The following is a 15,216-nucleotide window of genomic DNA, read 5'->3' as shown; positions in this document are numbered from 1 at the left end:
GGTAATGAATCAATGCACACAAGTTAATTTACATCTCCAAACTGAAAAAGTTTATTCCCCCAAAAATGCTTTCAGCGTTTTGAATATCAAACGACCAGATGTTTCTTTCCATCGATGTTGGTGGCAGGATCTGGAGGGAAAAAAATAACAGAAGATCAAACACTAAATTATTCAAATCAATAATTACACAAACATTTGAGCAGCACTATCCGGTCAGCCTCACCACTATATCGACAAAACACTTCTTGCTCTGCACAAAGGCAGGACAAATGAAAACAGCGCTAAGTCTCTGGAAGAGAAGTCGAAATGATGATTTTACATTTCCTTTTATGAAATTTACGCCAGGGTGCCAAATGTGTGCCATAGGAACTAATTTCAACCTTTAAAAAAATAGTTCATGTTCAACTATTGTTCAAAGCAAAATAAAATTAAACAAGCAATCTGTACGTACCACTGAAATCAATGCAATGTTTTAGCGTAATCTTCTTGCTTCACGCTCAGATTCCAGTAACGTAAGGACATCTCCTTCCCGGACTGGTCCCTTCACATTACGAATGATTGATCGGTTGCTATCATCCATGAACTCAACTCGAACCTAATCAGAAAAGAAAATTACTCTGGTTCACAAATCGCAATGAAAGTGGGATTCATCTTGCAATTCATTAAAGTACTAAACATAAACCTTAGAGTACATTAAGGAAAGTTTTAACATTGGAATGCTGAGAGCACCAATGAGGACAATGGAGTAGCTCATCCAGGCTTATATATAATGGCTGGTAAAAGCCCAGAGAACCAACTTTCCAATTTTGGACTTCAAGTTTCTCCCTTTTTAATTTAGAACATTATACCCTTAGTGGGTGGAATGTTAACATTGAAATTCTTCTGGCTCCGGCTATATTCTATACAAACTGATTCAAGGCAATCCCTAATGAATACTACACATTTGAATAAGCATGAACAAAAAAAATCTTCATAAGTTCTTATTTTAGCATATACACATTTATTTGATATACATTTTGGTGGTTAAACTTATATAATCCACCTTCATACGAGGCATATCTATAGTGATGCCCATGGATCTTTTCGCTCCTAGGATAGTTTCATATCCTATGCTTTTTTGCCAGATGGTACAGCCCGTAAGATCAGTTCTCTTTATCACAGAGTGCCACCTTCTTAAGTTCAAACTAGTGAGCTCTTTAAATTTGCAATTTGGTCTTTATCTTTGCCATTCGAAGAACTTAAATTAAAGCGCAGCTACTCACAAGGGGGGGGGGGGGGGGGGGGAGTGTAGCATATACCGGTGAGGCAGTTTAGAAAAGCCAGGTTCAGTACCTTTGTGAAGCTGAGGGAGGTGGTTTGTCTGATGTGGATCAGTAGGGCGATCCAGGCAGTGGCTGCGAGGTAGGGGAAGGAGCGTCCTCCTGTTCTGGCTTTCCTGATGGGGTACTTCTGCGAGAGAGAGCTGGGCTGAGTGTAGGGCCCTGTAGGGTACGTGGAAGTTGAGTCTTTGGTTCGGTGTAGTGGAGGGCTGTGTGCGTGGGTGAGGATCTTAAGTGATTATTTTCTCTATGGGGAGCTAGTGTAGGTGTTGCGAGATGTGGCACTCTCAGGGTAGGTCAAGGATCAGTCTGGCGGCGTAGCGTGCGTTGCAGTAGTCCAGTCTGCTAGTGATGAGGGCATGTGTGACAGTCTTTCTATGTTCGAGGGAGATCTTTTTGAAGGTCTTGCGTAAGAGGCAGAAGCAGGTGGAGGTGACTGAGTTGATTCGCTGGTTCATGCTGAGGTCCAAGATGATTGAGGTTGCGGGCTACGCCGGCAGGGGTCGGTGGGTTTCCGAGGGTGGTTGGCCACCAGGAGTTGCTCCATGTGTTGGGTTGAGGACCCATAATGGGTACTTCTGTCTGGTTTGTACTGAGTTAATGGCAGCTGTTTCTCATGGAGTTGGCAACTGCTTCCATGCCTTTGTGGAAGTTGTCTGGCCTTGTTGGGTTCATTGGAGAGGATGAATTGGGTGTCAGCATAGGAGATGGGTATTCTATAGCTCCTGACAAGGTTGGCGATCGAGGCCTGTGGCACTCTGCCGGTGGTGGGTGTGGGGTCTGCAAGGAAGGGGGCAAGTCTCACTCGTAGCATTCTGCCAGAGAGGAAGGATTGGATCTAGTCGAGGGTCTTGTCTGATGCCAGCTTTGTGTAGTCTTATCAGTGTGTCATGGGAGACTGTCAAAAGCCGCCAAGGGGTCTAGTAGGGTGCGTGCCGTCATCTCTCCAATGTCCAGTAGGGAGTCAATGTCATCTGCTGCATCCAGGAGGGATGTTGCAGTGCTGTGGTTTGACCTGAATCCAGACTGGGAGAGGTTGAGGATACTGTAGTTTTCTATAAAATGTGGGGAGTTGGATGGTGACTGCTTTTTCAATGACTTTCGCAGGAAATTGAAGTAGGGTCTGAAGTTTTTGAGGTCGGGGTGGGGGGGGTCTGCAGAGGGTTGATCTTGTGTTTTCAGTTGTCGGGAGCTAGAGAGCGGTTGATGGTGAGGCGGAGCTTGGGGGTGATGGTGTCTGCAGCTCTGTTGAAGATGTGATGGGGGCCTGAGGTGGTGTTGGTCCAGGTCTCACGAGGAATGTGACATCCGGGTGGTGCTGTCCAGGAGGTCCCAGATTTCTGTGGTGAGTTTATAGAGGGAGCAGACGTTGAGGAACCTTCAGGGGTTTCGGGTTTGAAGAGTTGTTGTGGGTGGGTTGTGCTGGGTCCCGGATCTTGGTGGTGGTGCAGGTTTGGCAGCAGCTGAAGGGACAGTGTGTGTTGCTTGGAGATGCTTGCAGTTGTTGCATCCTGGATTCAGTGCAATGAGTTTTGCTGATGTGTAGCGGCTGCAGGACCAAGGGTCCTGGCGCTAGTTGTGGATAGGATTGCCTTAGGCGTGCCTTTAAAACGCCAGCGGCCGTTAAGTAAGAAGGGGAGGATAGGACAGCTGGGAGGCGGGAGCAGGAAATGGTGCAAAAAAGGGGTGGGGCTGCAGAGAGTGAGGGGGGAGAGAGCGAGATTGATGAGAGAACGGAGTGGGTGGAAAAAAACAAGGAAGAGGGGAAAAAGTACAGAAAGCGAAAGGCACAAAACAGCACACAAAGAATAAAAAGAGGGGGAAAAAAGAGGGGAAAAAAAAAAAAGAGGCAGAGGGCAGCCTAGCAGAAGAACAGAGCTCTCCCACTGGACACCAGGGATGAGGCGCAGGCAGAAGCCCAAGTGTGGAGGAGGGCCTCGAACTCCTGACAGAGGTCAGAGTTCAGGGACGAGCGTAGAAGAGTTGCGTGCTTGGTGTTACATAAGTGGAGGGAGTCTTGCCAAATAAAATCCCACTCTGTTAGTCTGTTGTACTACACAACACATGTACCCGAAATGTTTTTTTAGCTCCACACGACAACCTGAGAAAACCAGTCAATGGACTGGCTCAAATCCTTTGCAGGGAATGAACATTCCCAATAGTTTTCATGAATTTACAGGAATACATTGGGAAGATAAAATAAAAATCCAAATTAACTTCTGCATTCCAATATTCACAAATCTGTGAGGGACACACCATCTCAATCGAGGATGGCAACATGACGCTTCCACAGCAAAACCACCAGCACGTTCAAGATCCTTTTATCCTGCTTCATGACTAGATAAGATACTATCTTTCAATGTGATCATTCTAGTCCTCGAAGTTGTCTGCTTCACACCAGCCATTGAGAAAATGGGATTACACATTTCCTCAGAAATAGATTTTTTTTTTTTTTGCAAATCGTGCTTATTAATGCAGTTCTCACCTACTGCCATGGTTCTAGCCCTAGTATCTGTGTGTGAGTGGAAGAGAAGCAGTTGGTGCAACTGACTAGTGGTATCTTAGCACAACTTCTTAGTGAGCAAATTAAGGTTTACTTAGGATGACCATTACTTGCTAACGTGTTTAGGGATGGATGAATAAAAATCTTCCTTATATTAAGCTGCTGGCTCGTAATCATTCTTAAGACTTCAATACGTTAGTGCCCTTCGAAGCCGAATAACTGTCCTCTAAGATGTCTGAAACGCCAGTAGAAAAGAAGGGAGACAACCTCCATTCCTGCTATTCCAGAAAAATTACTGATTATGATTGAGAGGGAATTGTTGCCCCATATTTCAAATGAGCAAAGACATCTACAGTTTGTAAAAGTACATACCGATAATTAAGTTAGAAGCGCAAAGAGTAGCCAGCTTTCTATCATCACTTCACAGGACACTTTCCTGGAGCAGAGAGACTTTGATACACCCTAAAACAAGTTAGTCTACGAGGGTAAATCGCTGGGTGTATTTCTGGGGTTCCATTCATAGGTTCCTGCCTTAAATCAGGCCCTTCAAAAGATATAACTTCTGCTGGATATGCAAATACTGTCTCATTCTGTGTTTGAGTTCCAATTCCTTTACTATTTGCTGGAGTACGAATTAACTGCTTGCTACTGAAACCTGTGGCAAAACAAGTTTACAAAAACACTTGAGACCTATTGGTTTTTCCAGCATTTAGCAGTGCTGTCTGTGCACAATGACTAAATAGTAAACAAAAAAGGGCTATCCAATATTCGACTCATTTTGAAGGCATGTGCAACACATGACGCTAGTTCCCTTTTTCCCCACAGCAATCTGAGTTTTATTGGTAAATAAAACGTAAAAAGTAGCGCAAAAGCATTTTTTCTCGAGTGGTTGAAGTAGCACAGGGCAGTAGCAACATGGGCAACAGACGTTAACAGAGGGGGGGAATGAGAAGCACAGGCTAAAGAAACATGGAGCGGTTGTGGGAAGCAAACTGGGGAAAAGTACACAAGTGCAGGCACAACACTGGAGGTAATGCACATAAGCGAGATCAACTGAGCGCAGCACATAGGAGAAGAGCAGTACATGGAGATAGCTAGAAAATCAATGCACTTGTGGGCTCCTGAAGGACAAGTAATGCATACATGCTCCAAGAGAAGGACAAACAAGAGGAAGTAGAGCCCCTTCAAACTAAAATAAAAAAAAGGAAACACATAAGTAACATTAAACTCAACCAATAGTATGCAACTGGTAGACTACGAACCAACTGTAAGCTGCCAAAATGTCATTTTTGCCAAGAGCACATTGCTCTATACCCTAGTCAAGACCCAATAAAAGTAATCACAATGAAATACCCTTCAAAATAACAGGTGTTAAAAGTATTACCAAGGATTTTACTCAATAACAATTTACTTTCCAAAGACCCACATTACAACCTACTGCACCAAAATATATCATATTGACCAAATCATACTCTGTGCCCTAACGTGACAGTGGAATAAATGGAAAAATTAGACACCAAAGGCATAATCAATGGACTCTCCCAGCATGATTTCCGTTAAACACGTTCGATACTATTTAACTGCACGTGACACTGTCACTATATCTACAGGAAAACCCAAGTACAGGGATGTGTTTTTAAAGCTTGATTCTGCAGGACCTCTCCTGTGCTGAAGCTCCTGCCACTCTGATGGGAAGTAAACAAATGTTTGTTGCCGATGGCACCCCTTGGGAGCTCATGGAGGAGGGAAAGAGAGAAGACTGACAAGCAGCTCGTGGAGTCCCGCTGGGTGGCTTTAATATTCCTATTGAGATGTCTTGCTTTTGGCCAAACCATTAAAATGCAGACAAATTACTATACATCCAATGCTTTTCCAGCGCCACTTTCTACACTCCTCCCACCTAAACCGCATCAGATCATGAAAAGATCACTACTGATCTCGTGAAGCCCTCGTGTTTTTATCTCTACGCTAGTCTTCCTCTACCCGCACTGTTATCCGTACAGTTCTCACTTAACATCTCAAAGCGCTGTCTCTTAACTAAATAGTAACAGGCATACTATACGTAGATTACATTTTTTAATACAGTTCCTGCACTCGCCAACACAAACTAACCTTCCCCGTAGCCAATAAACGGAACAATATAATGGTGCTATACAGGCAGACTGCTATGACATGCGTCTAAGTTTTCAGCGGAAGCGTCAGGTCCCTTACCTGGGTGCACTGGCCCTGGGAGCCGGTTCTGCCGAGGACTTTGGTAACCTACAGAAGAAAGCACAGAGACGGTCAGGATGCAGGTGGCGACATCCATATAAACGTTTGTCCGGTACAGATCTAGAGGCACACACAGCCTGCCGGAAGAATCTGCACATAATCTAGACCGGCCGAGGCTCTCTGTTCAACAGAGACATTGCACTCTGAGCCGCTCGAGGAGGCCGCCTCAAACTCGGTGCCTCTCCCTTCCCCGCACATTATACTTCCAAGAGACCTCTCCTAGGCAGCCTCCCACTCTCCGGCCTCGCTCAGCGCGGACCACGGCAGAAGCGCCTGTACCCCCTTCGCATCCTGCTCGCTCACCCTGGCTAGTTTGATAGGCTGCACGCGGCTAGCTTCCATGATGGCGGCTGGAGGCAGAGAGAGGGTCACGTGGTCCTCGAAGGGATTTTATACCGTACGTAGCGCGCACTTTGACCTTTCTCCACGTTCCTGCACGCACGGGTGTGCGTATACCCCAATGGGCCGCCATATTGAACTGGTAATTGTAACATATCTTAGTGAATGAAAATACCATTGTAAGTAGATCGTAACTCTAAGAGAAATCAATAACACGAACGTTTTAACACAAATGCAGCGCCGGGAGGCCGAGGACAGGCAGTAGCAGCAGGCAAATATATATTTTGTCCATAAGGAGCGATATTTATTTGTCAGATATATGCCTGAAGCTACCTGAACCTGTTTTCAACTTTAAAAATCTGTGAATCTTGTCAATGCAGCTTTCACTCCCTTGGAAATCTTGAGTGTCTACACTTATATCATTTTAGACCTTCGAGTTGTGAATTTTTAAGTTTTCCAGTTTTTTCGTAGGACTTAACAAGGTGGGGGTGTTTGTTAGTGGGGGCATGGCCTAAAAAGATTACATAATAACTGTTTTATTAGAGGCAGAGCCAAGTAATGGCATGTCCTAAAATAAGCAGCACAGAATCACTTTTGGCAGCCCTGCCAAATGCCATGCACCACTGGTTCAAATAAAGCATGTTAAATCATTTCACGCATCACCACAGTCTTGGGGTTCCTATGAATGTAGATGATCAGGTCTGGCTGTATTTTTTTTTAAAGACATCTACCTTTTTATATTCTGATGTCATACATGCCAGCATTTTAGAAGATGAAAGTGGGAGATTTTGAAAAAACAGTAGGGAGAAGGGATTTCCCCCACTCACGTCCATGGGAAGCAAAGGCAATTTCAAGCGGGAGAGAGCCAAAATAAAGCAATTTTTGGCTTGTAGAACTGGGTCTCTCCCGCCTGAATCAGGTCTATTGCCATATATGTGATGTTCACCCCGTCCTGGTTGCCACAAAAGTTATCATACACATTGCTATGACGGCGAAGCCAGGCCCTATCCTACTGTGTATGCCTCAGATCCTGGGTTGTCATTATGAAGGCGCCACTTCTCCATGTCAATGAGACCTTCTTATTTTATTACTGTCAAAGATGGCACACCGCAGCCCGCACCTTGTCCATTTTGATTGAGCAGAGTAAGCATCACAGCGCCAGCAGTCCATAGAGCAACTTGATTCCCTCACTTTCCCCTTATTTCTACCTGACTTCCTGGGGTTACAGCAGGGCCGGACCTTCAGCCTGCCAGTTAGTTCCAGTCTCCAAACACTAGCCATGTGTGCCTCTAGGCTTCTGCCACTGCCTGTCAATTGAAAGTACAAAGAGATCCTCAAAGTGACCATCATGCATGGATGGAAACTGCGTACTTTATAGCCTCATACTCTGAGCTCATGTTTGTCAAGAGTATAGGCAGAGTACTCCTTGCTTGTCTTCCAGCTCTCATCAGGCACTGTCAAGTCCATAAGCGGGGATGCATCTCCCCAGCGAAGATGGAATTGATTTCAGCTGTGAGTGCCATGAATGAGTCCTTTCCCCTTTCACTTGCACTATCTAATTGCCTTCTCTGAGTCAGACTCTCATTACGGATGCCAAGTCACCAGCTACAGAAGAATGTTTATGTATGTTTGCATTTCTGTGGCTATTCTGTAGCATAAACATAGCCAAAAAGCAGTGGAGCATGGAACATGGTCAAAAACAAGCACAAAGTCGATAAGTAATATGAAAAGAAACTGGGTTGTGGAAAGTTGTGCTGTAGTCAGACCTTGAAAAAACAACCATTGGGGTTTTTACCACTACAGGATGTGATCATATCATATTTCTTCAGGCTGTGCATGACACATGCTGCAGAGTGTAGAATACCCGTAAAGGGTGTCAGTGTGGAGTCAGGGCATGGAGAATGAAAACCACCATCCAGATCTGAATATACAAGGGTTGGGACAACAGTTTGCCTTTCTTTGAAAGGGAGAGCTGGTACTAGGGCATATTTGTTTTTGGTACTATGGTCCTTGAGTGATGGGTTGTTGTCCAGGGGGAATCAAGTGGCTTTGCATTGGTAAAAATTGGGTCTCAAAGCAGTCAATTTCATGTCAATAAGCCAGGTTTGTACTGTTTCTTGTTTGTTGTTCTTGGTAAGCAGCAGGAATTATGTCTTGATTGGGTTGAGCTTTAGGTAGCCAATGATCATCCTTGTCTGAATGATGTGCAAGCAGTGGTTGCGGCGTATGATTTTTGAAGCCCATGTTTAAAGATCATGGAGTCATTTGTGTTAAACCAGCAGACAGATGAGGCAGACGAGCAAGTGGCCATTTCACAGACAGCAAGCTAGCAGTAGCCCAGTGGGTCCAATGCTGATTTTCTTGCTTGCCATAATGTATAAACGTCTTTCCTTGCATATTTGTATGTATGAATGAGGTCAACAAGTGGATGAGCCAGGACTGGCTAAAAATGAACAGAGAGAAAACTGAAATTTTGTTATTCATGCTAACAGATCTCTATGGAGAATGCGCTGGTGGCCACAATCTTGCAGTGACCTCTACCTCCTCCTTTACCTGTGGCGAGAAATGTAGAGATTTTGTTTGACAGCACCCTATCCTTTGATCCACAAATCAGTCATACTATTAAAAGCTGTTTTTGGTTGATTCATACTATTAAAAGCTGTTTCTGGTTGATTAGAACCCTTCAGAAAATTCTACCCTTTCATCCACAGGACCTCAGGATTTCTGTGATACTTGCTTTGATCATATCTAAACTTGATTACTGTAAGGCTTTAATGCTGAATAACAATCAAGGCTCTCTTCATAAGCTGCAACTTATACAGAACACCGCAGGTCACCTGATGTTGGAACTCCCGCAGGCGGGGTCTGCCAGTGAGAGCCTTAGGCGGCTGCATTGGCTGCCTGTGGGGAAGCATATTTTCTTTAAAGCTCTCTATATCACTCACAAGGCTTTACATTCCCAGGGCTCCAAATACCTTTGTTCCAATTTAAGATGGTATGCGCCTAGCCACCACTTAAGATCCACCAGTCTTAACCTGGCCTCAGTCCCCCATTGCAGTAAATCCAAATGGGCTGACAGAGTTTTTTCGGTGGCAGCAGCTAAGCTGTGGAATACTATCCTGCTCCATATCAGGAAAGTGGAAACGTTCATGCCTTTCTGGAAACAGCTTAAAACTTGTCTCTTTGCCCTATAACTTGCCCATATGAAGCTGCTTGCAGCATTTTGCTCTCTTACTACTTTCACTTGCATCTCTCTCCGCTCAGCGCTTTGATGCGTACGGCCAGAGCATGCTTTATAAATACACACAAATAAAAAAAAAAAACATTTATTCTTTTTGTTATATTCTGCATTTAGCCATATTTAGGTGTATGCAATGTTTGTATTAGACATAGTGAAACAATCTCACTTCTAATGATTTACATACACTGCTTATTAGGGACACCGTATAAAAGGGGGTCATCACAAGTAATAAAAGGAGGCTAGATATGGCTATGCAACCTATATTTGAGAGTGATTTATGCAACACTCTTAGATGTCAAGTGCAGATGTGAATATTCACCCAGATCTGGATTTTTAGCGTATTGAATTCTGGAGCTTGTAGTTTTACTTTAACTTTGTAAATAAACATGGTCTGTAAAATCCAGCTTGCAAAGTACTGTAAGGTAAAAAGCCAGGGCTATCTGAAGATGTCATACATAGCACTTGTTGGGACGGAAAAGCCCTCTGCATTGTAAAAGTCATTTACCCCTGCCCTGAGTGCCCAACTGTACAGTTGTCTGGATTCCTAATGCTGATTTTTGACATATGTGAACAGAGATCCTGCATGTGTGCCATGACATAACCTTGTTTCACGGATTGCGGTCTTGGACTGAGAGAGGGTTCCATACTGGTACCCTTCACTGAGAGTTAAGCAGCAGAAGCTTCGTAGTAGCAGCCTACCATGTAGTGATCAGTATTAGTGAACAGGTCCTTTTCACCCAGTGTCATTGTAGTGAGGCCTACAGGCTGACTCATCGTTTTAAAAGTTCTGCAGCTACATGCTTAACATATCCTCAGCCTACATCAGATAGGTGTGGAGTGCTGTGTAGGGCAGGAGTAGTGACTCTGCACTGGATGTATGTTTGCGTGGCAAAGGTATGGTATAGGGTAGAGAACTACATGTGTGGTTAGTGCATGTGTTGAGTGTATGTATGCCTGCAAGGAATCCATTACATGAGAGATGTACTGCTGTGCAGTGCACGCGCAATGGAGGTATCTACTGGGTGTATGTGTGCTGCATGAAGTGCAATGCATGAAGGGTGAAGTGTTGTGCAGCGCCCACATGGTAAGTGTGTGTGGTGGCAGTGTGGGTGCTTGCAGCTAGCACACTCTGGTACAATACAGAAATGCTGTAGTACTGAGCAGTGTGCACAGATTCAATGTATGTGCTGAATGCATGTGTGTGTCTGTAGCCGCACAATGTGTGGAGGTGACCGTACTGGAGAGTAAGTGTGCTGTGATATACATCAAGTGCAAGTGTGCCTGCATTGGTACATTACATGTAAGGCCCTGAGTTCCATTTTGGGAATCCCAGGCCTTACTGGTGGAGACATGAGTAGTATAGGAATCACCCAAGACAGATTTGTGTAGTGCTACATTCCTGTGAGCTGGGTGGGATACACAATGGAGGAAAGGAGGAAGAAACTTTCCCTTTACACTTCAAGATTCAGTGCTAGATCACAAGGAAGAGGCTTGGAAATATGTCAGGAGGGAGACGGGGTTGATAAGTGAATCATAAAGAGTAGGGCTTTGAGCCCAGGGTTGAGCTTTTGATGCACATATCACTGTGGCTGACATCCAAATGTGAACTCTGGTCACTCCCAGGAACTGTGTTGTGGGACAGTCAGCTTCAGAGTCATCCCTGCTCTGACAGACAGCCTTTTAAGATGAAAGAAGAAAAGGAAAGATGTACTTTTCAAAAGAAGTAGAATTACAACATAAAACTTCAAAAACTCAGACCCTAGATTACAACATTTGTCTTCTCTCAAGCAGCCAGACAAGCTGTGTGATAAGGAGAAGCTCTGCAAGACTTCTACCAGTGACCACAACTGGAGACAAAGGCCTGGTAGTCTTCCTGCTGGGTAAGGAGACATCACCCAGAGAAACCAAGATCACGTGCCCTGAAAACTGAAACACTGGTGCCTGCTTGCTTGGCAAGTCTAGAATGCCCTGTGAGGAAGAGGATAGTGTTGAAGGGAGCGAGGCCTAGTGGGGAGGTCTACCAAGAGGACAGCCCAAGTGAGGTGTGAGGGAATAGCTGAGCACCCATCAGGTGATTTCCTTTGTGCAGAAGTGATTCACTGATATGCCAAGAGAGGGCTGCCTTGATCTGAGACATGTCGCAAGTGCTGTGCGGGAACTGCTAGGCCTGCATCACCTGGTTGGGGTGATCCTTTACGCCAAAAGGGGCCACTGTTGAACTATTTGTTGCAAGAGTGTCAAGACTTGTGACTGCCTTAATCGTCGACTCTATATGGGGAGGGGGCCGGTCGGGTGTACAGAGGAGTCTGCGCTTCAGCAGGGAGTACTGTGGCAACCCCGTATGCCAGAAAGGGCTGCAGGTACCCATATTTACAGAAGTTCGGGTCATTACCCAGACGGAAGACTGCAGCTGTGCCCCGCAGGTCATGCCTGCACACCAAGGCCTGCACCTGACTGATTTGCCAAGGACTGTGAAGGACACCACATGAGACGTCACACCCTTCCTGGGCTCAATTAGAGAACCGAAGGATCAAATTCCTCACCTGTGAGGGAAAGAGTGATCAGTGGGACAAGCCGGCAGGCATAGCAGCTCAGGAGAGAGAGTCTGCGCCTGCTGCTTGCTGCCTTTTGTATCGCCGGCAGCCTGACTTCGCCAAACACGATCAGAACTGGTGAGTGACCGCAGAGAGGGCACTCACTGCACTGCTGAATGTTTTCATACCGCCAGAGAAGGTAAGACTAGATTTGGGCCTGTGAAGGGGCACTGGAATCAAAGGGGAACATTTGAGTACGCCTATTAGTGGGCATTCCCTGGATTTGCCACCAGTGAATTGGGGATAACCCTACCATGTTAAAAGGAAAAGGGTGGGATAGGGATTTACCTGACAACTACTAAAGCCCCCACCTGAAGGGCATTCTGTTTTTGTTAAATAATATTTCTATTCCTTTGCATGTGTAAAGTTAGAAATAAAATACTTGGACTGGACAGTGAGTTATTGTTCATACTGTGTGTACCCTGAGTTATGAGTCATGCTAGCCTACCTGTATCTACACTCCCGCCTTGAGGGAGTCTTTGACTGCTCGCCCACAGCTACCACTAAAACCCAAGTGCAGAAGGAGTACTTGGCACTGTTGCTGAGGGGCCATAGTAGGTCAGGGCCCAGGACATCAGGAGAAACAGCTTAAATCACCATGGTTAGGCCCAGTAGCCCCTGTGTGCCTGTGGCCTTCTGAAAGGGTTTCTGATAACATGCAACCACTTGCCAGTTATAAATGCCCTACCAGAATGGAATTTCAAAATAGTTGAAACAGAACTATACCGTGCTTTTTCTGTCAGGAAAGAGACAGCTGTTCTGATGTGAAGTGGGAAGTTGTTCTAAGCTTTAGGACAATGTATGCAAGTCTGGACTTTGAACCAAAGCAGCCCTGGCAAACTTTGTCAGACCAGTCCTCATAGAGTGCATAGCGAGCAAGCTTCACCTCTACAAAAGGGCTTGGGGATTCCGTCCACTCTAAGAAAAGTTAGGAAAAAATTACAAAAACAGTGCATTTGATAACACATTTTCATGAAATATTCACTTGTATTTATTTTTAAAGCATAGTAAATGATGAAGTTAGGGTGCACTAGGATACATCAGTTATTATTGGGACTCTTCAATGGTTCCCTCACTATCAGCTCTAACAGTGCCTCTCATCTTTCCATAGCCACTCTCTCACATGTATTTCATTTGTTTTTTTAGTGCCTCTCTTACCAGCGTATGGCATTGGAGCACTTTACATCACACACAAACGTACAGAGACAAGGAATCATATGTGTTTAAAACAGTGTGTAGAAAATGTTACGTAAGACAAAGGGGACAACAAGGTGTAGAATTTGCATGTCATTCATACTGGTAGGTATTTTTTAAGAGTGCTTCGTCTGGACAAACATAAACTCAGGATTCAGAATGTAACACAGTGGTTGGAGTTGACTTTACTAATAACAATTTATTTCAACCATTTTTAGCTAAATTATGATAATTAAAGACTGGAAAAAAACCATAAGTTTCTACCCAGTATCATGCAGTTTGCATGCAGGTCTTTGATGGCAGTTCACGGCTCACTGTGCTAGGTTATGATTGTAACTTATGAACTGCACAGTAACAACATTATCTCTGTGACAAAGGCAGTATCCTATTTAGCACTGCACATAAAACACTCTTCTGTGATCTGCATAGTACACTTTCTTTGCAGCAGGCACATTAACCCTCTGCTCTACCTTAGCTGAGTCAAAACTTTCACTAGCCAAAACTCGGATCTTTCTCCAGCAGGTACATTAATCACCAGAATTATCTTGGCACTTTTAGTGTTGCCCGAAAACTGTTGTATATACAAGGAACACTGCAATGCCTTTAAAACTGCTGCACTGCTACCAAACTGCTCCGTGCAGTACCAAAAGAAGCACCCCACCTTTTCAGCCTCCCAGGAAAATATCAGATGCCGAGGACGGCCAGAGCGGGCTTGAATGTATGAACAGGACCAACCTCCAGACCTGCCTTTGTGAGTGCATGGGACATGTGCTAGTAACACTCCGGCAGATCAGAGGTGCCTAGAGGGTTGGTAGAAATGTATGCTACTGTTCAAGTAGGCTGGGCCTGTGTTCTGTTGTGCTTTGAATGTGTGAATGATGAGTTTGACCTGTGCATGCATATCAGTTGGGTGCCAGTGGAGCTCCCACAGGTATGATGTGATGTGAGTCCACCGTGGGAGATTGAGAACTAGTCTCTCAGCTGCATTATGGATCGTCTGCAGTCTCTCCGTTAATTGCTTTGTGATTCCTGCACAGAGGGAGTTCCAATAGTACAGTCTGCTTGTGGTGAGGGCTTGGGTGATTGTCTTACTGATGTTGTCTGTTAGCCACTGGTAGATCTCTCTAAGCATCGTTTCCGAAGATCATCACTTCTGTCTTGCCTGTGTTCAGCTTAAGACAGTTGGACTTCATCCAAGTGGTCACTTTGGTCATGCAGGTGGTGAGTTGTAAATATTGGCAGGAATGCAGGCCGGCCAGGCATAGGCGAAAATGCTCAAGTAAGCTTGATTCCATTTCCTCATTCATGTGTGTGCCTGGACACACGGACACACACACACATTCACCCACCCACAAATCAGTAGATTAACATATGTATTGCACTCTTAACTAGAACCAATAGCAATTATAAATTTGGTAGACAGACACAGATGTTTATGGGTAAATATATCTACCCAGGGAGGACTGCTACCACTGCCACTCAAATGCACAAGGCATGAAGTAGGACAGTGAGCATAGAATGGGTCCTCAGTGAAATACATTTCTCCCTCTGTTGGCAGAGTGAGCCCATTTGTCATCAGAGTGAGCCAATGACGGCAATGTTTACTGTGGACAGTGGGACTGTCTCAAAAATAGTATATTCAACCTGCTTGTATGAAATTCCAACTAGTCTGAGTCATCTAACCCCCTTTATCATCCCAATTATTCTCTAAGTTCTCATTTTGGAAAACGATCTTAAAGAAACAGACAATATGAT

At 44.7% G+C, this 15,216-nt stretch overlaps 1 protein-coding gene across 1 annotated transcript; it reads right to left on the bottom strand.

Moving 5' to 3' along the window:
* Window positions 1-27: 27 nt before the first annotated feature.
* Window positions 28-6,499, bottom strand: RPS28 (ribosomal protein S28). Its single transcript, XM_069218596.1, has 4 exons — window positions 6,397-6,499; window positions 6,034-6,081; window positions 452-595; window positions 28-130 (listed from the first exon to the last, which is right to left on the bottom strand). Exons 1-3 carry the CDS (start codon window positions 6,433-6,435, stop codon window positions 473-475), a joined length of 210 nt encoding a protein of 69 aa, XP_069074697.1. The 5' UTR covers window positions 6,436-6,499; the 3' UTR covers window positions 28-130; window positions 452-472.
* Between the last annotated feature and the right edge of the window lie 8,717 nt (window positions 6,500-15,216).

The sequence above is a fragment of the Pleurodeles waltl genome, chromosome 12 (genome assembly GCF_031143425.1).
Source record: "Pleurodeles waltl isolate 20211129_DDA chromosome 12, aPleWal1.hap1.20221129, whole genome shotgun sequence".
NCBI lineage: Eukaryota > Metazoa > Chordata > Amphibia > Caudata > Salamandridae > Pleurodeles > Pleurodeles waltl.
This window is presented reverse-complemented; position numbering and strand designations above follow the sequence as displayed.

Excerpts from the sequence above, each read along its gene's own strand:
- RPS28 (XM_069218596.1), bottom strand. The coding sequence starts at position 6,435 with ATGGAAGCTAGCCGCGTGCAGCCTATCAAACTAGCCAGG. Across the intron at positions 6,082-6,396 it reads AGCCTATCAAACTAGCCAGG|GTTACCAAAGTCCTCGGCAG; the intron begins GTGAGCGAGCAG and ends TTTCTTCTGTAG. Across the intron at positions 596-6,033 it reads CCCAGGGCCAGTGCACCCAG|GTTCGAGTTGAGTTCATGGA; the intron begins GTAAGGGACCTG and ends TTTTCTGATTAG.